The following is a 25,968-nucleotide window of genomic DNA, read 5'->3' on the forward strand; positions in this document are numbered from 1 at the left end:
AATCCTGCACTGACTTTTTGACAGCCTTTGTTCCTGAAGAACTCTTACATAAATCTCGGAAACTGATCCTCCAATGTACTGGAGAAACAGTTAACTAATCCTGCACAGGAACATCTCAGGACAGTTTTCAGAGGCTGAGGTCCACCACTCTCCAATTAGGCTGGCTGCGCTGAACAGCTTCTGTTTGCTTCGTCAGCTCTACTCTCCTACTTTTTCCATCTTGCTTTCTGCCCCAAGCCTCCCTCACCCTCCGACTTCCACTAGGTTTTTTGTTTGTTTGTTTGTTTGTTTGTTACCCAGGCTGGAGTGCAATGGCATGATCTTGGCTCACTGCAACCTCCACCACCCAGAGTCAAGTCATTCTCATGCCTCAGCCTCCCGAGTAGCTGGGACTACAGGTGCCCGCCATCATGCCCAGCTAATTTTTGTATTTTTAGTAGAAACAGGGTTTCTCCATGTTGGCCAGGATGGTCTCAAACTCCTGACCTCAAGTGATCTGCCCGCCTCGGCCTCCCAAAGTGCTGGGATTACAGGCATGAGGCACCACGCCCGGCCTCCACTAGGTTTTGACCAGTGAGGATCCCTGGTGGGAGATGCGGGGGAAGAGGCGGGAGTGCCTCCTGCTGGCTGTGTCCTTCACACTAGGTCACTACGCCTTTCAGGGTGGCCTTTTCTACCTGAAATTGTCTTTCTGGGTTCTGGTCATCACTATGTCTCCCCACTCCTGGGGTCTAGGAAGAATAACAGCCGTACTGCTCCTGTTCCTGGGCTATTGCACTATTCCTTGTGAGTTCCTCACACTTTGCCTCCATCTTCCTAAATACTCTCTTTATTAAATCTCTCAAATTTTCCTTTTGAATGTGTCATCGCTTTCCTGCTGTGCCCCTGATACGCGAACACACCCTGCTTTTGAAAGTCATGGCTTCTTGTCTTCCTCAAATACCAGCAATTTTCATAGAGATTTTTTCCCCCTAAAGTAAGCAATGCCACTAGTTGTGACGTTTCAAGTTTCCAGCCAGAGAAGCACCTTGGGTTTTTCCTCAAACTAGAAGCCAATACAACACAAATGGACTCCTTTGTGGGTGTTCCTCCCACGGTGAAATGGAGTTGCACCACCTCATCTTGGCACTCATGGCTCTCTCTGGCTGTAAAATCCCTCACCACAAAATACCACACCTATAAATATTTGGAAAACGTAAATGAACATTGAGGGGCTTTGATGCTCTCCCCTCCCTCTGGCCTCCAACCACTCGAGTTGGTCCCACACATCACAGATGGGGAGCAGCCCACTGACATGGCACGAGCACTCACAGATCCACTGTGGGAGCAAATATTTACTCAGGCATCAAAAAAGCCCAGTAGGTCACAAGACAGTCTGAGGAGTCAGGCATGGGTTCTGGCTCAGTCTGTCTCAAAATATCTCCTGCTACACTTTATGTGCCTTTCAACGAGACAATGAGAGAACAGGAATGAAAACATCAACCTATAGAAGCAGCTCAAGAGAAATGCTTGTTTGGGCAGCTGTTTCATTGACAAGCACTGGGCTAGACAGAGAAGACTTAAATTTAGGTCCTAACCTCACCACTTTCTCATTTCTGGATGACATTAAGCAGTTCATGTGTTAAGTCAGTTTGCTCATCTGGCTTGGAAATGGGGTTAGGAACACTTGCCCTGTCTATCTCAAGTGTCATTTGGGTGGACCAAAGAAAATAATGTATTTGTCAGTCTGCAAGCACTAACTATGGAAAGTCTGCTCTGGGTAGGGCTGGCCAGAAACGTAGAAGTGGGTGGAGGGCATGACAGACAGAGAAAGCAAGAGAGAAAAGAAGGAAATGAAGGAAAGAGACTAAGTCCTGAATTAAACTGCAAATGTAAAGGATTGTTTTTTTTTGACAAAGTTTTGGTCTTTCACCCAGGCTGGAGTGAAGTGGCATGATCTCGGCTCACTGCAAACTCCGCCTCCTGGGTTCAAGCGATTCTCTTGCCTCAGCCTCCCGAGTAGCTGGGATTACAGGCGTGTGCCACCATGCCTGGCTAATTTTTGTATTTTTAGTACAGACGGGGTTTTGCCATGTTGGCCAGGCTGGTCTCAAACTCGTGACCTCAGGTGATCCACCCGCCTTGGCCTTCCGAAGTGCTGAGATTACAGGGGTGAGCCACTGTGCCCGGCAAAGGACTTTTAATGATATTTATCATCACCAACTCACCAACATACCACACCAACAGATCAAATATAATTACAAAAATAAATGAACACAGAGTCAGTGCTAAGTTTGTTCTTCCAGGTTTGGTACAGGGCAAAGCCCAAAAACCGTGAATAGGCAAGGGCGCACTGGAGTTTAGAGAGCATCAACTCACCTCTGAGAAATGGCAAATGTTCAGAACTGGGGTACAGCTTGGTCTGCCTGATGCTTCTCAGGGTTCCCGTTACCCAACATTGAGAGAAAGAGTCAACTGATTTTTAAAATCTATTTCTCATTTTCAACATTCACGTGGATAAAAGACCCAATGTACTAACTCCCCAACCATAAGTCATAGACAGAAAAAGTCTGACTTCACGAAAAACAAAAAGAACTCACGGTGTCACTCATAAGCAGAAAGATAAATTCTTTTCTACAGTGTTATCAGACAGGAAAAAAGGTGAAAATTACTAATTTAAAAAGAAAGGATGCAGACAGATCACCATAGAACCAAATACACTGTGTTTGAAGGTCATCTTTATTTCAGGGAATACTGAATACCTCACCTCACAGAGCTGCGAAACAAGATACAGCTCCACAAATATGAGGGTCAGGTTATGTCTAATACTGTTTCAAAAGTACATGACACAACGATTTCCTCTCTTCTCCTCCCCCCTCCCCACCCCACCCCCCACCCCCCACCCCTACCCTCCATCCCTGACGGCTGCCTGTATCTCCAAAAGATTCATCAGTTGAGTATCATCCGTTTTCTCAGTCCTCTTGGAAATGATTTTTTAAAATTCCCTTGCACATTATTTCTATGCTCATATCTATGGAAAGCCAATATATCTATATATCGATTGTCACATTTTCATATAATTCAGATAGTGACTTTTAAAATTTTAATGACTTAATCCTTGTTTAACATATACATCAGATTTTTTACTATAACCTGTGACAGTTAATGTTTACGTTTCGACTTGGCTAGGCTATGGTGCCCAGTTATTTGGTCAGACACCGGTTCAGATGTTGTTGTAAAAGTATTTTTTTTAGATGTGATTAACATTGAAATAGGCAGACTTTGAGTAAAGCAAATTACCCTCCATAATGTGAGGGGCCTTCATCCAATCAGATGAAGGTCTTAATAGCAAAGTCTGAAGTTTCCCGAAGAAGAAGGAATTCTCCTGAAGACTGCAGCCCAGAAACCTGCCTGCATTTCCAGCCCGCAGCCCTGCAGAACTCACATTCACGACTGCAATGCTGACTCTTCCTTGAGTTTCCAGGCTGCCAGCTTGCCCTACAGACTTCAGACTTGCCAGCCCCCATAATCACATGAGCCAATTCCTTAAAATTCTCTCAGTAGCTAGCTAGATAGCAAGATGGAGATCCAAATACAGATATCTCCTATTCTGTTTTTCTGAAAAACCCTAACATGCAACCAAATTACCCCTTTCTTCACACATCATTCTTCCAATCATGCTTTCTTTAAAATAAACAGCTAAGTGTTTCTTCCTTTTAAGAAAGGTCTGTGTGCTACAGATTACCCTGCAAATGTTCTTTGTGACTATGTAGGAAAGATCAGGCACATCCATCACTGTCTTGGGGAACTGGTATTTGATCCCCTGCTGGACAGGTCTATAGCTGGAGGATGACCAAGGTGTTGGCAAAGGATTCTGGAAAGATTGATCCTAGGGAACATGAATGCAGTGCTGCAAATCTCAAGGGAGAGAGGTTATCTTTCAGCCCTAGTAACAAGTTTTGTTAACAAGAGTCAGTAGGTGGCATATGAGGAGAAAACGCATTTTTCTCATGCTTTCTCAGATTTTGAAAATGTGGCTTGCGGCTCTCAAAACAGTTTGGGAGCTGAGAGAGGCTGAGGCTGAAGGAGGGGAGGGAAGAAGCTGATTTGCAGCTGGTGAGTCATATTGCACATACTATGAACCTATTTCTATTTAAGAAGAGCCTTTCTTAATTTTCTTTTTTGCAGAATGGTCTTGATTTTGGATCTTCTGTTCTATGATCAGATTATGTGTCAGATGTTTCCAGGTTTTTGTTTGGGAAACCACAGCTATCTCATTGTTTTGCTTCTGTGATTACCTTCCTGTCTCCATGGCTTCCTTCATAGTATTCATCCCAGTTCACTCAGCTAGTTTCTTACCCTCTTCTTTGCCTTTCCAAATTATGACCTTTCCTTTAGTGACTTTCATAAGCCCCTTCTGTTATTAAAACATTTTTAAAAAATTTATTTTATAACTGTTGGTATAAGGACAAATCCACATGAAATTATAAAATTTTTTCTTCTGACTATAAAGGAAAATATTCTCATGGGCTCCTTAAAGTCTCATGGGCCCTGGGCACTCTGTCTCCTGTGTCTGACAGAGAATAAGCCGTTCCTGCGCCTGCTCCATAAACGCGCCCGAAACAGATGTCTCTCCTTTTCTTTCCTCACTTGTATAATTCTTGTCTCACAGGTTGCCCTTGTAAAGTGAAATAGCGCAGGGAGTGCTTAGCACGTGGTTCAACAGCAAATAGCCTGTAGTCAATACCTATTTTACATTTAAGCTGACATTAGACTTTGACTAGCTTAACTTAAATATTACATTGCTATCTACCTTTTTACTTATGTCTAACTCTTTAGTTAAACTGTAAACTCCTAGACGGCTGACAGTATGTTTTAAACCAGTGGTTTTCAAGCTTTGGAGGGCATCAGGATTGCTGAAGGTCAGCTGGCTGGGCCTCACCCCCAGAGTTCCTGATTCCGGAGGTCTGAGTCAGGGCCGATAATTTGCATATCTAACAAGTACTCAGGTGATACTGATGCTGCTGTTCTTAGGACCCCACTTAGAGAACCACTGTTTTAGACAACTCTTTATTCTCCCAAAATCTAGCACAGAGGGAGACTTATACATTCAGAGTAAATTATTTATGCAAAAGATAATACACATGCCAGAGGGAAAATCTGCCCCATCCCCATTGTGAGAAAAGTTTCATTACTACGAAAGCTGAGCAGAAAAGGATGAGCAAAGAAATCTTGTTGAAAGAAAAGGTGCTGGTGGCACAATTCAACACTGACTGTCATCTGTTGGATCTCAGGGGCATGTGCAAAATGCAGACAAGAAGCCAAACAATAGCTCAGCCAATTCATGGCTGCCTGAGTTCTGAGCTCAATCTATAACAATGCCAGCAGGGCTGCTGGGATCCATCTGGTACTCTCTTTCTGATAACGGATCTGGGGTCTCTCTGGAAGAAAATAGCTTGACAGGAAGAAAGAAGGATTAGGCCAGCTGACAATGTCTGGATTTATGAAGCTGCCCTGGAATATGGTAGAGTTTTTAACCCCTTCTGCACTTTGTTAATCCTCAACATACCCCAGCTATTCTTTCCATTGTCCTTGTTCCTTTCATCAAGAAATGTAATTTGTGAATGCCAAAGCTCCCCCTGGACACATTCTGTTTCCACACAAATTAAGTTCCCAGAATTTAATACTGCAGGAAGGCTTGAGATCTTTCAGCCCAACTCACTAATTTTACGGATGAGAAAATCTAAGCCTGGGATTAATCCTAAAATGTATAATCAGTCATGGTAGAGGCAGGCTGGAATGCAGATTCCTTGACTCTCTATGGGTATGTGGTGTGTATAGTCCTTTATACTCCCAAGCTGAGTAGGAAAAATATATCTTTTCTCACTTTTCTTTTTTTTTTGAGACGGAGTCTGGCTCTGTCACTCAGGCTGGAGTGTAGTGACACGATCTTGGCTCACTGCAACCTCCACCTCCCAGGTTCAAGCAATTCTCCTGTCTCAGCCTCCCAAGTAGCTGGGATTACAGGTGCTGCCACCACCCCTGGCTAAGTTTTGAATTTTTAGTAGAGACGGGGTTTCACCATGTTAGCCAGGGTGGTTTCAAACTCCTGACCTCAAGTGATCCACTCACCTTGGGCTCCCAAGGTGTTGGGATTACAGGTGTGAGCCACCGCGCCTGGCCAATATCTTTTCTCTATTACATTTTAAGGAGGAAACATGACTTTCCCGTTACTTAAGTTACTTTTCACAATTGGTTCGTTTGTCCCTGGAAGCAGGTGGGCTTCAAAAACACAAATGAAGAGAAATGAAGAATGCTAAATAGTTTCAGCAGAGACTGGAAGCTTGAGGGCAGCCATGACATCCTATTCCCTGATATATGCCCATTGGCTACCCAGAACCACAGCACAGAGCAAGCTCTCAAAAACCACATGGTGAATGAATGAATGAATGAGTGAATGAATGAATGAATGAGTGAATGAATGACTGAATCACTGATTTGATGACAGTTTGCCAATTTCTCTGCCAATTAGGGAATGAATGTGTTACACTGCGATTTGGAGACTGCTGTGGAGTCTCTCTGTCTCTTATCTAACTATAAGTTAGGTGCTTACATAAAACCAGAAAATGCTTTGTATTTGAAAATATGAAAACGCCTCTGTATGCTAAGTGGTGTGTCAACTGAGAAAGTACAGGCTTTGGAGGTGGTGAGCTTTGAATCCCAGAGTGTTCACTCTGGTTACTTAATTCTAGGCAAATTATAGAAACTTTCTGAGCCTTGAATCCCCCTACTCAACCCCACCCCTTCCATTCCCCCCACTGGCATGTTAGGATTAAATGAGATAATGTATGCAAACTGCCTTGCACATAGTAGGTGCTGATTAAATGTTAGTGTCACTTCCTTGTATTCCCACCTGCCTGTTTAAGAGTCATGTAGGTATTTAAGTAGGTGGGGTGGCAGCTGGGGGGTAGGTATAAGACTCTGAATGAAAATTGAAGGGCCTTTTTGGCTGAAAATGTACACAAATTATCATTATGGTTATAGTTATCTAGTAGCTGCTTTTGCTGATGGTGTGCCTTGCATTCAATATAAGCAAAGCTGCTATCATCCAGGTATTCTTCATATTCCATAACCTCTAACCATTTCCCAGGTTTCTAAATAAATTGCTTTTCAGGAAAAAAAATAAATCTAGCTTTTTGCTTACCCATTTGGTCTTGGTTTCCTGGTTCCGAGCTCAAGGAACTCTGTCTCCTCCTCCATTTCCGTGTCAGGGATCATGTTTTTCTGAACAGGCTGTGGTGAAAGCATTTCCCATTCATTGTCATGGGTGACAGCCTGCAACGTAACTGCATCCCGGCCAGCCCTGCCTCGGCTCTTACTCTTCTGTGATTGGCTGACTGGACCAGAGGCTTGCTCTGGTGCTAAAGATTCTAGAGGCTTCATTTCTTCCAGAATCTGCAGCTGGGGACCCTCACCCAAGCTGAGTTCAGAGAATGGCTCCACAGTCTTGCCAGACCACCCAGGCCCTGAGTCCCTGGCATCCAGTGATGGATCACCAACCTCACTACGGCCCAAGAACATCCAACTCTGGTCTTGTGCAGGGCTTTCAAAAGATGATCTCGTATCGCCCTTAGAAGACATTTTCTCTGCAGAGAGACCTTTTCTTTCATTTAAGGAGGCTGGCTGACACGTGTCTGGGAAGCTTGCTAAGTGAGTTCCCTGCAGCCCTGTTTCTTTGGAACCTACGTACAATTCTAATTCAGCTATGCTTTCTCTTTCTTCACAGGCCTCTGGCTTTGAGTGTGAATTTTCTTCACGGTTTACAAGTATGTAATCTATGTGTAGTGCATGACGATCTTCATTCTTCTCTGTACATCTTTCTTCCTTGTATTCTGATTTTATCTGCTCAGGCTCTTTGGTAGGAATTGTTTTTTCTTCTTCCAATTCTGGTATTTCCCTGCTGGCACCTAGAAGTGGAAGTTGAAAGTGAGAAGAGGAGAACGAGGTTTAATGAACACATTGTGTGATTTGTGATCCTTGCAAAAGATCATCTAAAAGAGGTAACTTAATATTTTTTATATATTTTATTTATTTATGTATTCATTCATTCGAGACAGAGTCCCGCTCTGTCACCCAGGCTAGAGTGCAATGATGTGATCTCAGCTCACTGAAACCTCCACCTCCTGGTTGCAAGCTGTTCTTCTGCCTCAGCCTCCTGAGTAGCTGGGACTACAGGCGCCTGCCCCCACGCCCAGCTAATTTTTGTATTTTTAGTAGAGACGGGGTTTCACCATACTGGCCAGGCTGGTCTTGAACACCTGACATCAGGTGATCCCCCCCCACTCCTTGGCCTCCCAAAGTGCTGGGATTAGAGGCGTGAGCCACCGCGCCCAGCTAGAAAATATTTTTATTTTGTAGAGTCATTTGATTTTCTTATGCACTATCAGGAATAGGTATTACATATGCACTAGATTTTACTGCTGTTATGATACAGGACTTAGTGAGGCATGCCTTGCAAATGTAGTTAGTTTTCTCTCTACCCTCATTGGTAGGAAGAGTGTGTCTTACAAATATGCACTAGTTTAATCAACGCAGCAGTTTCTTGGAAGTGGGAGAATGGGATGTTTCTTACCTTTTGGTGGTCCTATGTCTCCACCTGCTGGTAAATCAGAATTATCTGTTTCTACTTCCCAGTCAATGTTTGATGGAGACAAAATGTTGGAGCCTGCTCCTACCGGCAAATAAACGGACTCAGGGTCTTCATGAATATGCAGCACAGCCAGCTGGGATCCAGGCAGTCTGTTTTTGGTCTCAGCCTTGTTTCCCTCACTTCTTCGATCAGGAAGTGCAGAAAGCACTATCTCTGCTGCTCTGCATCCCAGAGACTCATCCTCTGGAGACCCAGCTTCCTTTATTGTTTCAGCACTCTGGGCAGGTTCTGTGAGATAAGACAAATCAAAGGGAGGTGTGTATGGTGCCAGCGACTGCTTCAGAGAATCTTCCTCCAAAGGAGGGTCACCACTATACAGGAAGTGTTCAGGCTCTCTCAGTAAATCTTCATCGATATTCTGGCCCATTACATCGTATTCAAAATCACCCCATGAGGCTTCAGATGAGCAGATATCTTGCTTCCCTAGGTCCCCATCAACTGGCGTTTCGGGATGGCCTTCGGATAACGTCAGTTTACTGATGTCATCTATTGTTCCTGTGGATGTGTTGAGACCTGAGGCATCGCTGAAACTGTGGTCAAAGGCAGCTTCGCTTATATCCAGACAAGTGTCTGAGGCTAGCAAAGCATCAGCAACCATGGCAGGATTCTCTGTGGATAAATGTGGATCACCATCAAACAAAGCTCTTGCACCAGGCTGACTTTCAGGAGAAAAGCTGTCTGATATCCAAGAACTGTCACCTTCTGGAGTTGGCTCTTGGTGAGTTACAAAAATGCTAGTTGCCACATTTTCAATCCTTGGGATTCTTCTGTCAACTGGTTCCAAAATTGGTGCCATATCTGGGCTGGCTCCTTTTTCTGATACTTGTAAACCTGTACTGTTGTCACCATTTATTTCAGAAGGTTCAGGTGAACCTTTATGAGAGGTGGGCTGAGAGGAGACCTTTATGTCTGCTTGATTGCCAATTGGAGGCAGCGGAGCTGCGTTTTCAGAATCGAGTTCTGCATTGGATGGGACAAACTCCTGTCCAGGCTCATGAATGGGTTCTTCATCTATCTCTGGCTCAGTGAGACAAAGCTCACTGGATTCCACTTCAGGTCCCATGGAAGCACTGAGGTGCTTCTCAGTCTCTTGCTTTCCTTCGGAATCGTGACATATATCAGGGCTGTTGGAAGCCTGAGAATTGCTGTCATGGTCGCAGTACGTCAGGATATCAGGATTCTCACCATCTGCATTCAAACTGAAGGGCTTCTTAGCATCTATCCACAAGTCAGGCGCGGCAGAGGCCAGCTGCCCACCCTCTTGAAAGTTGCCATGTAAAATATCTGGCACAAAGGTACCTCGGGAGTCCTCACTTGGGGTACAGCCATCCCATTCAGAGCCTGGCTTCATTATCAGTTGGGTGGGAGAACTGACAGCAGGAAAATTTTCTGTGGCAATGCTTGAGTTTGTCATCTCACCTAGGTATGATTTTTCTTGTTCCCACTGATCTGTTTCTTGACCTTCATTAGTTGAAACATTAGATGTAACACAACCATTTTCCTCTGCGTGAGTAAAGGCTGCATCTGGCTGATCGCAGACTGACAGCGTGGTGTCCTGACACTGCTCTTGGGTAGGTGTTTCAGGAGTCAGCTCATCACCAGCAGCAGACACAAAGGTTTGCTCTCTTGAGTCCTTTTCTTTAATTTGGTCTAATGTTACAAGCTGGCTGAACTTGTCAGCATCTGGGTCTGGCTGTCTTGGTTGAATGTTCCAGAGTTGCTCATGGGAGTTCTTCCCATTACCTTCCAGAAAGGGTGACTGATGGTTGTCACTAAAAGGATTAGTATAGCGTGTTTCCATGGGCTCAATATCACCCTGAACTGGTACTCCCCAGGGACTGGTGTTTTGGTATACTGAAGAATTTATCTCCAACACACCACTGGAGTCAGACAGCTCCCTTTCAAATGGACTTTCAATTAGTCTCCCTTCCTGGGGTGAGGCATTCCACCACTCAGTGCTATCAGCTGAGATGCCCAGCATTTCCAGTTGAGAATTATCTTCGTTCTTTGGTTCAGCTTTGGGAGATATTTGCCATGCAACATCTCCTGTCTTCTCTGTTTCTGGAGAAGATCTCGTCTCCTTCTCCACTGCTGTAATCTGTATTTCAGTCTCCGTTAATGGTGAGAAAGTCCAGGGATCAGGGCTGCTTTGTTGATTGTCACAGAATGGATTTGACTTATTCTCATTCTCTGCTGGCTCTGAGCTGTCTAGGTAGTCGTAAATATTTTCAGACTTAGGATCAGCTGTGACCAAGAACTTATTAGATTCATTCAGTGAATCCCAAGCTCTGGATTCATCGTGAGCAACACGGCAGTTGGCCACCTGGATCTCTTCCTCCACTGACTCTTCACCACCGACACTGTCATCATCGGAACCTGAGCTTGTTGAAATGACCCTGGCATCCTCTGGCTGCACAGTTGCACAAATGTCATGTTCATTTTTCTCCTGGTAGCTAGCAATTAGATTGCTTTCCTGATGTGTGCCTGAATGTTCAGAATATTTGCCTGTTTCAGGACTGGATAAAGAGGAAAAGGAATCACCATCAACTGAGTCATTCCAGATCTCTAAAAATGTAGGAGTTTTGCGATCAAAGCTCTTTTCAAACTCATTTATTCTGTTTTTCTCTAAATCCTTCATTTTGGTAACTATTTCTACTTGGCCATCAGTGGTAATTAGTTCAGATTCTTGGTGATTCTGTTCACTCCAGTTGCCTTGGTTTTCTTCCTGATACCCAGAACTGGGTTGTTGGCCCCAGGAGGACAGTGCAACTGAAGAGTCATTTAACTCAGGACTTGATGCACTTGAATGAGTATACTCACTAGAAATAGTATCTCTGTCAAAATTTCCAGATGAACCGGCTCCTGGAAGGCTATTTGCAGTCCCCTTAACGTCAAGATTTTTGGTTATCTCAGAACGTGTGCTGCTGACATGCACATCACTGTCTATAAGGACGTCCCCAAAGTCAAGACTTCGGGGAACTTTGTGAGGTGGCCCTCCACCCACGTTCTCTGGCTCTAGAATGTTACATTCTTCAGTTTTCTCAAGATCCTTTTCAGGTACAGATACATATTTTGTGAAATGCATCCCATCTGAAGTCTCAGTAGTTTCACCTGAATTTCTCTGACGCATGAGGTGCTTTTCATAGGTATCTTTTGGCTGCAGGTTATCTGCGGACATCCCTGTTTGCACATCACGGGAGTCTAGATTGTAAGACCCCTCTTCATACTCTAAAACTTCCTCTGGTTCCTCAGTTGGAGGACTGAAAGTGACAGCAAGAGAGCTAATTTTGCCTGATTTAACGCAGATTTCCTGATGTTCAGATGCAACCAGAGAAGACAGTTCCTGGTCACTCTGCCCTTTTTCAGAAATCCCTGAGGCATTCTCCACACCAGAGGCGATCACCTCCTCTTCATCAAGGTGCTCCCTGTCGGTGGCTCCCTGGGCTTCCTTCTCACTTTCACTTTGTCCATCGCCATGACCTTTCCATGGATCTGGGTGTGTAAAATGCCCTGGATTCTCAAGCCTAGTCGCCAAGGATGCTGCATCACTTTGCAGGGTTTCCCTCTCTGTGTCCTGGTTGTCAAGACGAGATACAAGTGCCTCTGATTCGCTGGTTCCAGAGGCTGCTGGCACATCTGGGGAGTGAGTATCGTTAACATTTGCTGAATGGCTGGGGATTTCAGGAGGCAATTCGCTTTGCTCTGAATCTGTGATATGTGAGGAGCCTGGTAACATGAATGATGACATGTCTTTATCTCTCATGACAGAATCCCAAATACTGTTTGCAATTAGCTGCCCACTTTTCTCATTCAGTGTGTGATGTTCACTGGGAACACTGTCCTTGGTATGCTCATCAGAGGCAGGGAGCTCCCAATCTACCTGATTTGCTTCCTGATACTCCAAGCCCCAGGGTTCCAGCTGTCTCACTCTAAATCGGGTTTCTGGCTCGGAACCTTCAGCCATGTATCCTTCTGTTTGACCATCACTGGGGATTGCTACACCCCCACTACAGTCATCCCAGTCCAAATCATTGTCCATATCTGAGATCGTTGCAGTGGACTGAGTATCCTCCAAAATCACTCTGTTCCACAAGTCGAGACTGTCAGGGGCCGTCTGCCGGGAGTTGGTGCTGCTGTGCAAAAGTGTGAGTTGTCGGTTTGTTTCATTGTACAGTTGCATCATGCTGGGGTCGTCGTAACTGGACTGGCTGCTTTCCCCCATGTCATCCTCCATGGAGACATTCTTACCATCTGTGTGCTCTGTCTTGAGTTCATTTTCATCTGGGTCGTGAGTGGCATTTATTTCAGAACTGTTATCTGCATGAGGTGAAGCCCACATGTCTAGGTTCCCAGGACCTGAACTGATTCGATTCCGAGATGACTGTTGCAGTGACTGAGGAGGAATGTCAGTCTCCTCTGCCGTGGAGTTACCATCTTTTGACTCAAAACCTTCCTCTTTAGCAAATGGCTTGTGTTCAGTTTCCTTTTCGTCTCCAGCAAATGTTGGTGATGTGTAAGAGTCTGAGGTGGAATAATTGGTATCTAAGGGGGAAGGCACCGAATCCTCTCCTAGGTTGGATGCACTGTAATCAGAACATTTGTAAGATAAGAAGGAATCTTCCCAAGGAACTAGGACATCTGACCCTCCTTTCTTCATATTCTCCTCAAAAAGGTTCCAGGAATCTACCTTTTCATATACCTTGCCCCTACTTTTAGGATCCACTAAACCATTCTGATCTTCTTTTGGTGGCTTAGAATTAGTCCATGTGTGATCCAGATCAGAACTGGGATTTCCAGGTGCAAAAATGTGATCCCTGGAGTCATTGTTTCTCTTGCCCCAGATTTCTGGAGCTGCTTCATTGTTTATCTCACTGGGTGAATTGTCCAGTAGTTCTGAAGAAGAAAAGGCAAACCCACTTTTCGCCATGGCCCACTCATTTGGGTCCCTAACAGAAGGTGTCTCGCCACTTGTTGGGTGCAAATTCCAGGTAGTTTTTAAAGCTTCAGCATGATCTTCTTTACCAAATGCACTCCAGGCGGGGAATGGCGCCACAGCTGCTGGTTCACCATCATCTGTAGGATTTCCCCAGGGCTCAGGCATGGCTGTAGGAGAGCGACCAGAATGCCACAAAGAAGCAAAGTCTTCTATCAGGTGGTTTGTTCCTTGGGAAGATGTATTTGGCAAAGGTGACTTCTCCACGGGCAGGTTCTGGAATGGCAAGCTTTCCTCATTTTGGTCTTGAATATCATTGCCACCCAGTTGAGGCTGACCAAATTCAGACTCCCAGGGACCTGACTTTGTAAATTCGAGACTCTTTGGTTGAAATACAGAATCTGAGGCTCTCCTATCAATGGAGCTTGGCTTATGCTCTTTCCATGATTCAGGGCTCTGGAAAACAGATTCCTGTTCACTGGAACTCCACGCATCTGCAATATTTTTGGAGTCAATTTCCAAACCACCCCACCAGCTGCTGCACCGTGCATGGGTCTGAGGTGGCCCCATGTGACCTGTGTCAGTTGCTTTTTGGGTCATATCTACTGTATAGAGTGAGGCTGGTTCTTCAGTGGATGGCGAGCTTTCTACTAAACTATTCATGGGTGTTGGTGGGATCCTCTTTCCAATATTTTTTAGCCTTTCTGGGGACGGGGATTCATCTCCCACAAAATCTGTCAGGCTCAAATTTCTTTCAGAGTTATCTCTGGGACTTTCTTGTCTCTGGACGAACTCCTCATCATATTCCACAAGGCTATCTTTGCCAGCCCCCGACAAAAGTGAACTGGATGAATAATTAGACATGTTGGTTCCCATGCCATCAAGACCTTCAGGCCCAGCGGGGAGCTGTCCTTCTGACAGGTCATTGTTGGGGAAGAAGTCATCTGCTGGGGAGTAGTCTGCAGAATGAGAGGATTGCTGGGACTGTCCAGAAGCCATGGGTGCTGGGTCAAAATTGAAGAGGTCGAAGTGTTCACCGTGTTCTCCAGACCATGCGTGTTCCTCCGCCACCGCCCCTTCAGGGATGGGGCTGTAGGAGTCAAGCCCTGGGAGGAGGGTGTGGTGAGGCCCAGCACCTTCTCCCACAGGGCTGTCGTCACTGAGGAAAACAGAGCTCTCCTTGGATGAGCGGCTGCTCCTGATGGTAGCCAGTCCGCTGTCTGGGCTAACAAGGTCTACATTGGCATCCACCTGAGCCTGGTTAGAATCATTGAGATCTGGAGGGTTCTCTATGAAATTCACAGAGCTGGGTTGTGGCTCTATGTCGGAACCATACAATTCCATAATCCCAGAAGACCCCTGGGAGAGGGGGGCACTGCCTGCCACGGCTTCTGTTGAGGACGTCCGGCTGTTGGAGACCATCTCTGGACACCTCCTGTTGATGACTTCCTTGACAACGAGAACCACCTGATCACAAGTCACCGAAGGGTCCTCTTGTTGGTACACTAGGATCTCATCACATCCACAGTCAAAGGGCTCCAGTTCTAGGCAAGGGTTCTGACACTCTTCCAGCTCACAGCAAATCTGTCGGAAGGCACAGGAATTTGTGTCAGCACTCAGGCACTGTTGCACTTTGCAGTTGCACTTTGCAATTTATCTCACTTAATTTTTAAATATAAAATTAATCTGTGTTCATCTGTCTGAAAAAGAAGATCTCAAACTTAGAAAGTTCTGATTACTGTACCACAAACCCTTTCTCTAATTCTATCCAACTGTCTCTCTGTTTAATTCAAAATCCAGGTGCTCGATTTTGATGGCTCCTGAATGTTTTGGGTAAAGGAGTTTAAACCATCTAACTTCTTTCCTAACTGTAATATAATACCATCTTCCAATAGCAATGTAATTCAAGTTGCAAAAAACCAGAGATAATGCATGTTGCTGACAACTATAGGAAAAGTGTTGGAATAAGGGGAAAATATCAGGAGACAGGCTCTTGTTTGGAAGGGGGCAGCCAGGGCTACTTGATCCTCTGACAGCTTCAGAATGCAAAAGAGAGAGTAGGAAAGACAAAGATGCTCCCAGGGTCTGACCTTTCCGAACAGCACTCAGGACCCCTCGGTCCCTTTCACCCCAGGTAACGGAGGCATGGAGCCCAAAACAGACAAAGCCAACCTGGGAGGCAAGGGGACACTGACGGATGGTCAGTGTGAGGCCAGAACTGGGTTACGGCTTTCTGATTTTTAGGGAATGTCAGGAGTATTTTGTTGTGCTGGGCCTTTGAAATGGCCCCACAGGATTAGTAGAGGTAAAATTAATAATAATAATAACCACCACCACTACCATCATGGAGCTCACATAGATACTACTAATAATAATTAACATTTATTGAGTGCTTTAATGTGCCAGGCATGGTTCTAAGGGTTTTATGATCATTATCTCTTTTAATCACCACAGTAATTCCAAAAGGTAGGAACTCTTTTTATTCCTATTTTACCCATGAAGAAATGAAGATACAGGAAGATTAAATAACTTGTCCAGCAACACACAGCTAACAAGTGCTGGAGCCTGAGTTCTGCACCCAGGCAGCCCAGCTGCAAAGGCTGACTCAGCCAGTGGTGTGACCACACAGGCCAAGAGGGACTCGCCAGGCCAGAGCCAGGACTCTGTTGTTTAAGATTCCAGGGATCCACCTCTGGCTATTACTAGGGTGGAGAGGGTGGAAGGGGAGAAGAGAGGAGGACTGGGGTCAACTCAAGGGCTTTTAACTCCTTCATCTGCTCTTCTAATTTTGTCTGTTTCCAATGAACCAATTTTCAAATTGGTTTGAAAAAGGGGTCTACTGCTAAACGTGATTTGAAAGCTGCCATATTATAGGCTTCCAAGGCCTAAATCCCGTCCCTGGGAAGGCAGTGACCAAAGATGAAATTTAGCTTTGAAACCAAATGCAGAGGAAAGTGTTGAAAAAACCACAGGCTGGTGACGCAGGTCAGAGGAGGAGATGCTCTTTCACATTCGGACTTGAGAGAGCCCGAGAGTACCCACAGGCATGGGTCAAGAGAGCTACAGTGGAGCTCTTGGGGGACAGAAAGGAGGATGTAGAAAAGAAAGGGGCAGAGACTGTGCCTCTAGCCACCCATGGGTACATAAGGCATTGACTCCATTAGTGAGGAAAAATAAGTGATGAAGCATCCAGGGCCCGTGTGGCTCCTATTATAATGAATCATGTATGTTCTCATATTAGTTATTAAGTACACCTGGCTTGGTATATCCGATGGCCTATTTTGATTAATTTATCTAATTCTTTTTTTTTTTTATTTCCTAGGCCTTGGGTTAAAAGACTCAGCTATCAACCTGGAGGATAATTGATTACCTAGTCAGAGTTCTGGTACCTGGAGACAAACTAACTTTGATTAAAGCATCAGATCACCAGGTCTTAAACACTGGGCACCAAACAGGTCCTAAGACAGGGGCTAAACCTTGTCAATTATGATCAGGGAGCAGTCCTAGAAGAAAATAGCACCCAAAGGAGGACTTGCTCTTTTGGGGATGAGAAAGAGCTAATGTTTTGCACTATGGATTCAGTCAAGAAGAGAAATGCTTTTGGGGCTTTCTTAAAAGGCCAAATGTAAAATGTACCCCCATCATTTCCTAAAACTCAAACCTCTAGGACTCTACCTCTTGGGCTAATTGCTCATGAGCCACCAATCTGTTCTGTCTTGCACTGTGTGTTCTGAGCTCCAGCAGGTTAGGACACAGGGAAACATGTTGGGGTCAGAGGAGGGGCTCACCTGACTGCACAGCTCCATGTTTTCTGAGTACACAGCAATCTGTCGTCTCGGCTGCTGCTCCTCTGACAGATAGCTGGAGAACAGGATGAGGACGTCAAAACCAAACTTGTCTGTAAATGCTTTCAAGTCACTGGTAATATTGCTGTGAAACAGACAATTCTGAAACAACAACAGGAAATTTGATATTAATGTCAAACCGCCCAGCTGTGGGGAGTTGTTCCACAAATCTGTCCAGTCTTATGATGTATTTAGGAGAGATATGTATTATTTAAGGCAAGTGAAATACAGTTTGCTTTGAGAAAGAGTGGAAACTTTCATGCTATGGCTTAAAATACACTTTGCTTGTTTGTTTTCCCAAACCATGTAAGAAAGGAGTTTTTGCCATTATTAAGAATAGTTTAGACAAAGAACAGATATCCTAAACATTTTTTTCTAAAATATTTATTCAGATACTTAATTTGCAAATCCTATTTTCCCTCTTATCGCTTATAGGATCTATATAGGAATGTCTGCTATTGTTACAATTTATCACAATAAGAATAGGGAGAAGTTATTTCTTCCTGTATTTTTTTTTCTAATGATTAGTATTAACTCCAAGGAGAAATTGCTACGAATGAACACAGCTGAGTTTACTGGGTGATCTTTATTCCAGTGTAGAATTCTGGGAGATTTTTAAAAGAGCTGTGATGTCAGATTTGCTTGTTCTATGTGGCAGCTGTGGAGGAATGAATAATTGCAGAAGGGGATCCCAATACCTCAGAATACCCAGGTGTGGCTCACATCATTTGCAAAAAGTGTTCTGGCTGCTTCAAGTTTTATTTACTGCATGTATGTATTTGTTTATTTATTTTTGAGACAGGGTCTCATACTGTCACCCAGGCTGGAGTGCTGTGGTATTATCTCGGCTCACTGCAACCTACGCCTCCCGGGCTCAAGCAATCCTCCCACCTCAGCCTCCCAAAGCTGGGACTACAGGTGTGTATCACCATGCCCAGCTAATTTATTGTATTTGTTGTAGGCATGAGGTTTTGCCATTTTGCCCAGGCTGGTCTCGAACTCCTGGGCTCAACTGATCCGCCCACTTCATCCTCCCAAAGTGCTGGGCTTACAGGTGTAAGACCGCACTCAGTCCGGTCTTTGAGTTTTATTAACTACAATGAGAGCCACTTTGTCTGCGTGAGTGTCTCTCTTCCTTTTAAAGAAGTACAGTGAAGAACATATGCTAGCCCCTAACATAATGCCTGGCATATACTAGTTGTTCAAGAAATCTTTGTTGGACGACTGGAGAGACAGGTACAGAAAATCAACCTGTGCTCCATCATTCATAATCTTCTATCATAGTCCACATATATATCTATCCTAGCACATATATGATCATACTACATAATTCATCAACTGACAGTCTATTGTGTCACTCAACAAAAAACACCATGATGTGCACTCAAGGATTTAAAGAATTCTGTTGATTTTTTTCTGATTATAATAGCAATCACAATTATGCCTGCCATGGGTAAGATACTAAAACAACACAGAAATGTGTACCACAGAAAGTGGAAGTGCCACACACATCTCCTAGGACAGCCACTGTGAAGATGTGAATGATGCCGTGCAGAGAGTTGCAGATTTCCCCATGCCCACATTAATGTCTATGTGGTCATTCTTTGAAACTCGTGGATTGGGTATTTGTGGCTTAGACTATTTACCAGCCACTTTGAATAGCCATCATACCCATACTCTGTAATGCTGCTGAGTTGAATCTCAAGGTCTGTGAGGCTCTAAAGACGGCACACAAGACCCTAGGTAGGCAGGCAGGCCCCGCCCAATACTGACTTCCATGTTTCGAGGAGGCTTTGCTGTCTACTCCAAGGCAGCCACTCTCATCTGGCATCTTACCGGGCCACTTTCCCTTTTTTGGTTGCAAGGAATTGCACATACGAATCCGCAAAGGTCTCAGGATCTATTCTCATGCTGATGAACATCAAGGATCTATTGTAATGACATTTATGATCAAATATGTCATACGCATTTGGAACATATGCTTTTGGAAGCATGTGTTCCAAAGTGTGTACTGTCAGCTTTCATGCTTTTTATTTATTTTCCAAATGGCCTAATAACAATCTTTAAGTAGATGTTTAAAAAATTAATTCATCCACAATAGAAATAGACATTAAATATTTAGAAGGAGATTTTTAAAATAATCAAAACTCATATACAATGCATGTTCAACAGATAAAATTATTTCAAATCATCAAGGGTGAATCAAGAACCTCAGTGCTAAACTTGTTGCCACTATGAATTGTAAAAAAAGATATAGCCCTGAAAAAATAAAAAGAGACTACAACTAACTACATTTTATTTCCAGTAACTGAAGGCTTCAGCACAATAAGCCTTACAGCTTTCCTTTCCAAATATTTTTCATTATGTATATAAAGGCCTCCAAATACATTTATAAACCCTTGAAAGAAGACACACATTTCTAAGAGATTTTTACATTTAACAAAATTCTCACTACACTCCTGGCCGGGTCACTAAAACAAGAGGGGCAGGTTTTATCTGTATCTGAGCATAAGATTAAGAATCAGTAGAATCAACACTGTTCAAAGCCACACTTGTGGAAAGTTTCCTATTCAAAAATGCTGGCTGATCTCCAAACTGTTTTAATTCTTCTGTGTTAAACTGATGGCTCTAGGACCTCGATGGACTCAAGTCCAGCAGCACTGGCAACACCAAGCATCTTGTTGGAAACACAGAGTCTCAGGCAAAACCCTAGACCTATTGAAGCAGGATCTGCATTTTCCAACAATCCTAGGAATTGGAATGCATGTTGAAATCTGAAAAGCACTACTCCAGAGAGGGATTTATTAGTTGATATATTTTCCTACAAACCAGTCCTTTGGACTCTCTCAGCACTGTCACAGGACTTGTACTGACTCACACTGCCAGCTCTGTGTTCCTACGGCAACCTCATCATAAAAGTCCCCTTAGGGTGTACATTTCTGGGCCAATCTCCTCCAGGTTCTCATTTAGCAGGTTAGGCACTGGATCAAGACTATATTTTCTTTTTCTTTTTTTTTTTCAGAATGGTATAGGTATGTTTATTTCTAATTTTATTTTATTTTATTTTATTTTTAAAATTTTAAGTTCTGGGATACATGTGCAGAATGTGCAGGTTTGTTACATAGGTATATGTGTGCCATGGTGGTTTGCTGCACCTATTGACCCATCATCTAGATTCCCTCCCCTCACTCCCCCACCCCCCAACAGGCCCCAGTGTGTGCTGTTCCCCTCCCTGTGTCCATGTGTTCTCATTGTTCAACTCCCACTTATGAGTGAGAATAAGCAGTGTTTGGTTTTCTGTTCCTATGTTAGTTTGTTAAGGATGGTGGCTTCCAGCTTCATCCATGTCCCTGCAAAGGACATGATGAGCTCATCCTTTTTTATGGCTGCAGAGACTGTATTTTCATCATGTCCCTCAAGTGCTCTAGCTCAGTTTTCCTCTGGGTGACCCCAAATTCCACAGGACCAAATGAAGAGCTGATAAATCAAAAAACTATTTGAATCACCTAGGCAAGTTAGAGAAACAAAATACATTTTACAATAACCCTAAAACAGATTCTCCAAGCCAGCTCTCCAAGCCAGATTCCATCTTACTCGCCTTGGGATAATGTCAAGAGTTTCATGTTTAAAACAGAATTAAACGAGGGAATGAGTGAGAATCTTCAGAATTCCAGGAGGCAGAGTGTGTTTGTTCTGCTTCTATGCCGGTGCTGTTTGCATAGGGGATAATTTATTATTGTCTTCTAGCTACGCAGGGAGTCATGTGCTGCGGTGGCTCTTATGTTGCTGACAAGCTAGGCTGGCCCTGAATAAACAGCACTTTATCATCAACACAACCCAACTGTAGATACAGGTTGACATTTTATTCCCCCCCATCTGCCTTCTACCTGATAAATTACTGTTTTAGTTACATGTATACAAATACTATTTGTTAATCTGCTCAAATGTCTCCAAAATGTCCCCCCCCGCTTAAATTAAAATTATATACATGCATACGTATATATCTCCCATTCAATTTACTAAGGATTTAGACAATAAAAGCACTTCCCGTTGAATTTACCACCCCCACCCCAGCCACACACACCTTCTGCATTTGTGACCCCAGCCTATAATTGTCGCATAGAATTTAGGAAGTTACTTTATGAATCATTGCAACTGGGAATTGGCTGGCAAAATCTCATATTAATGCCAACAGTTAGGAAGAATGGCAATTGCTCCCTGTCACAGCCCTTTGTCACTCGTGATTCCGAAGGGTCAATGACTAAACATTTTTAGAGGTCACGTGTCTTCTTGTCTGAGTAATTTCTAGTTTGGGAATGAAAGCCTGGAAACGTGGGGAGAAAAAGCCTTTGTTATTTCCTGGTGAAAAAAGCTAAGGTGTAGGTCCCAAGAACCCTAAAAGAAGTTGATGTTCATTATAACCCAGAGGAGGAAAACAGAAATAATACAGCTGTACTTGAACTAATATCAAAACCAAGATGGTGATAGTGATGGTGCCCCACAGATTACTCCATTCACGGCTGAAAGTGCAGATGCAGTGAAACCTTTCATTCTCACAATATCCTATTTTACATTTTTCATTGCTCAGAAAAAGGCAGTCTTTATGCTGTCTGCTGGTAGCTTCGGCGCATCGTATGAAATAAAAGTGATGTAAAGAATGTCTTGTAAACACTTGAATGGATATTCCTTGAGAGACAGAAACCCTCTTTTACATCACTCACACATGCTCACCTTCTATTGTCTTCTCAATCCCCGCTGTGGGGGATCTGGCTCCATCATTTCACTGAAACTCTCTTCTCAAAAGTACCAAGCACTCCGAGGCTGCCAAATCCAAAAATCAATTCCATTTCTTACCCTACTTGATTCTCTACAGTATTCCATGAGATTGACTCTCCCTCTGTTTTGAAACACTTAATTCCTTCACCTTCCTGACACCACACACCTTGTTTTTCTCCTGATACATCGACTGCCCTTCAGTCACCTTTGCTGGTTGCTCTTCCTTATTAAGCCTCCAAATATTCACACCCAACTTTGTTTCCTGTCCCCTTTCTCTTCTCTCTTTCCACTTTCTCCTTGATGATCTTATCCAGCCACATGGCTTTAAAGCCATTTGTCTGCCACTGATGACAGAATCTACATGCACATGAGATCTGCATGTAGCTGTTTAATAAGTATCTCAAGTAAAATATGGCCCACTGCCTCCTCCGTTGCGTCTGTCTTATTAAATGGCACCACCATCTACCCAGTTACTCGAACCCGACATCTAGGAATTATCCTTGATTGCTTTTTTCCTCATCTCTCACGTAATTCACCAGCAAATCCTATTAACATTGCCTTTAAAAGATATCTGTAGTCTAAACACGTCTCTAATATCTCTCCATCTCCATTGCTGTCCTAGCCACAGCCACCATCATCTCTTGCCAGAACTTTAGCAGCAGCATCACAGCTGGTCTCTCAGTAACATAGTCTCCACATAGCATCAAGGGGCAGCTTTATTTTATTTTTTTCCACCCCTTCCCCAAGAGGCAGCTTTTAAAAATATAAATTGAATAATGACACTCTCCTGCTTAAAGCCCACTGAAAGTTTCCCAATGCAATTATTATTATTTAGTTTCTTTTTAGCTAGGAGGAAAAGGTTTAATGTCCTCAAGAATAAGAGTTAATATAAATCGGTGGAGCCAAGATGGCCGAATAGGAACAGCTCCGGTCTCCAGCTCCCAGCCTGAGTGACACAGAAGATGGGTGATATCTGCATTTCTGCTTGAGGTACTGGTTTCATCTCACTAGGGAGTGCCAAACAGTGGGTGCAGGACAGTCGGTGAAGCGCACTGTGTGCGAGCCGAAGAAGGGCGAGGCATTGCCTCACTCGGGAAGCACAGGGGGTCAGAGAGTTCCCTTTCCTAGTCAAAGAAAGGGGTAACAGATGGCACCTGGAATATCGGGTCAGTCCCACCCTAATACTGCGCTTTTCCAACAGGCCTGGAAAACGGCACACTAGGAGATTGTGTCCCGCACCTGGCTCGGAGGGTCCTATGCCCACGGAGTCTCGCTGATTGCTAGCACAGCAGTCTGAGATCAAGCTGCAAGGTGGCAGCGAGGCTGGGGGAGGGGCTCCCGCCATTGCCCAGGCTTGCTTAGGTAAACAAAGCAGCCAGGAAGCTCGAACTGGGTGGAGCCCACCACAGCTCAAGGAGGCCTGCCTGCCTCTGTAGGCTCCCCCTCTGGGGGCAGGGCACAGACAAACAAAAACTCAGCAGGAACCTCTACAGACTTAAATGTCCCTGTCTGACTGACAGCTTTGAAGAGAGTAGTGGTTCTCCCAGCACGCAGCTGGAGATCTGAGAACGGACAGACTGCCTCCTAAAGTGGGTCTCTCACCCCTGAGCAGCCTAACTGGGAGGCACCCCCCCAGTAGGGACAGACTGACACCTCATTCGGCCAGGTACTCCTCTGAGACAAAACTTCCAGAGGAACTATCAGACAGCTGAATTTGTGGTCTCATGAAAATCCGCTGTTCTGCAGCCACCGCTGCTGACACCCAGCCAAACAGGGTCTGGAGTGGACCTCTAGTAAACTCCAACAGACCTGCAGCTGAGGGTCCTGTCTGGTAGAAGGAAAACTAACAAACAGAAAGGACATCCACACCAAAAACCCATCTGTATATCACCATCATTAAAGACCAAAAGTAGATAAAACCACAAAGATGGGGAAAAAACAGAGCAGAAAAACTGGAAACTCTAAAAAGCAGAGCACCTCTCCTCCTCCAAAGGAATGCAGTTCCTCACCAGCAACAGAACAAAGCTGGATGGAGGATGACTTTGACGAGTTGAGAGAAGAAGGCTTCAGACGATCAAACTACTCTGAGCTACGGGAGGAAATTCAAAACTATAGCAAAGAAGTTAAAAACTTTGAAAAAAAATTAGAAGAATGGATAACTAGAATAACAAATGGAGAGAAGGGCTTAAAGGAGCTGATGGAGCTGAAAGCCAAGTTTCAAGAACTACGCGAAGATTGCAGAAGCCTCAGTAGCAGATGCGATCAACTGGAAGAAAGGGTATCGCTGATGGAAGATGAAATGAATGAAATGAAGCGAGAAGGGAAGTTTAGAGAAAAAAGAATAAAAAGAAATGAACAATGCCTCCAAGAAATTTGGGACTACGTGAATTGACCAAACCTACGTCTGATTGGTGTACCTGAAAATGACGGGGAGAATGGAACCAAGTTGGAAAACACTCTGCAAGATATTATCCAGGAGAACTTCCCCAATCTAGCAAGGCAGGCCAACATTCAGATTCAGGAAATACAGAGAACTCCACAAAGATACTCCTTGAGAAGAGCAACTCCAAGACACATAATTGTCAGATTCACCAAAGTTGAAATGAAGGAAAAAATGTTAAGGGCAGCCAGAGAGAAAGGTCGGGTTACCCACAAAGGGAAGCCCATCAGACTAACAGCTGATCTCTCGGCAGAAACTCTACAAGCCAGAAGAGAGTGGGGGCCGATATTCAACATTCTTAAAGAAAAGAATTTTCAACCCAGAATTTCATATCCAGCCAAACTAAGCTTCATAAGTGAAGGAGAAATAAAATACTTTACAGACAAGCAAACGCTGAGTGATTTTGTCACCACCAGGCCTGCCTTAAAGAGCTCCTGAAGGAAGCACTAAACATGGAAAAGAACAACCGGTACCAGCCACTGCAAAAACATGCCAAATTGTAAAGACCATCGAGGCTAGGAAGAAACTGCATCAACTAACGAGCAAAATAACCAATTAACATCATAATGACAGGATCAGATTCACACATAACAATATTAATGTTAAATGTAAATGGGCTAAATGCTCCAATTAAAAGACACAGACTGGCAAACTGGATAAGGAATCAGGACCCATCAGTGTGCTGTATTCAGGAAACCTATCTCACGTGCAGAGACACACATAGACTCAAAATAAAGGGATGGAGGAAGATCTATCAAGCAAATGGAAAACAAAAAAAGGCAGGGGTTGCAATCCTAGTCTCTGATAAAATAGACTTTAAACCAACAAAGATCAAAAGAGACAAAGAAGGCCATTACATAATGGTAAAGGGATCAATTCAACAAGAAGAGCTAACTATCCTAAATATATATGCACCCAACACAGGAGCACCCAGATTCATAAAGCAAATCCTGAGTGACCTACGAAGGGACTTAAACTCCCACACAATAATAATGGGAGATTTTAACACCCCACTGTCAACATTAGACAGATCAACGAGACAGAAAGTTAACAAGGATATCCAGGAATTGAACTCAGCTCTGCACAAAATGGACCTAATAGACATCTACAGAACTCTCCACCCCAAATCAACAGAATATACATTTTTTTCAGCACCCCACCACACCTATTCCAAAATTGACCACATAGTTGGAAGTAAAGCTCTCCTCAGCAAATGTAAAAGAACAGAAATTATAACAAACTGTCTCTCAGACCACAGTGCAATCAAACTAGAACTCAGGATTAA

At 44.0% G+C, this 25,968-nt stretch overlaps 1 protein-coding gene across 7 annotated transcripts in view; it reads right to left on the minus strand.

Moving 5' to 3' along the window:
- PRUNE2 (prune homolog 2 with BCH domain) overlaps window positions 1-25,968 on the minus strand; it is a 257,800-nt gene that overhangs the window by 93,012 nt on the left and 138,820 nt on the right. For all 7 annotated transcript variants that reach the window (XM_032164331.2, XM_058445174.1, XM_058445172.1 and 4 more), the window contains 3 exons: window positions 17,411-17,569; window positions 8,612-15,206; window positions 7,184-7,946 (listed from right to left, as the gene is read on the minus strand). In XM_032164331.2, the coding sequence (XP_032020222.2) occupies window positions 7,184-7,946; window positions 8,612-15,206; window positions 17,411-17,569 (7,517 nt within the window). The remainder of the gene's footprint in view (window positions 1-7,183; window positions 7,947-8,611; window positions 15,207-17,410; window positions 17,570-25,968) is intronic.

The sequence above is a fragment of the Hylobates moloch genome, unplaced genomic scaffold (genome assembly GCF_009828535.3).
Source record: "Hylobates moloch isolate HMO894 unplaced genomic scaffold, HMol_V3 SCAFFOLD_10, whole genome shotgun sequence".
NCBI lineage: Eukaryota > Metazoa > Chordata > Mammalia > Primates > Hylobatidae > Hylobates > Hylobates moloch.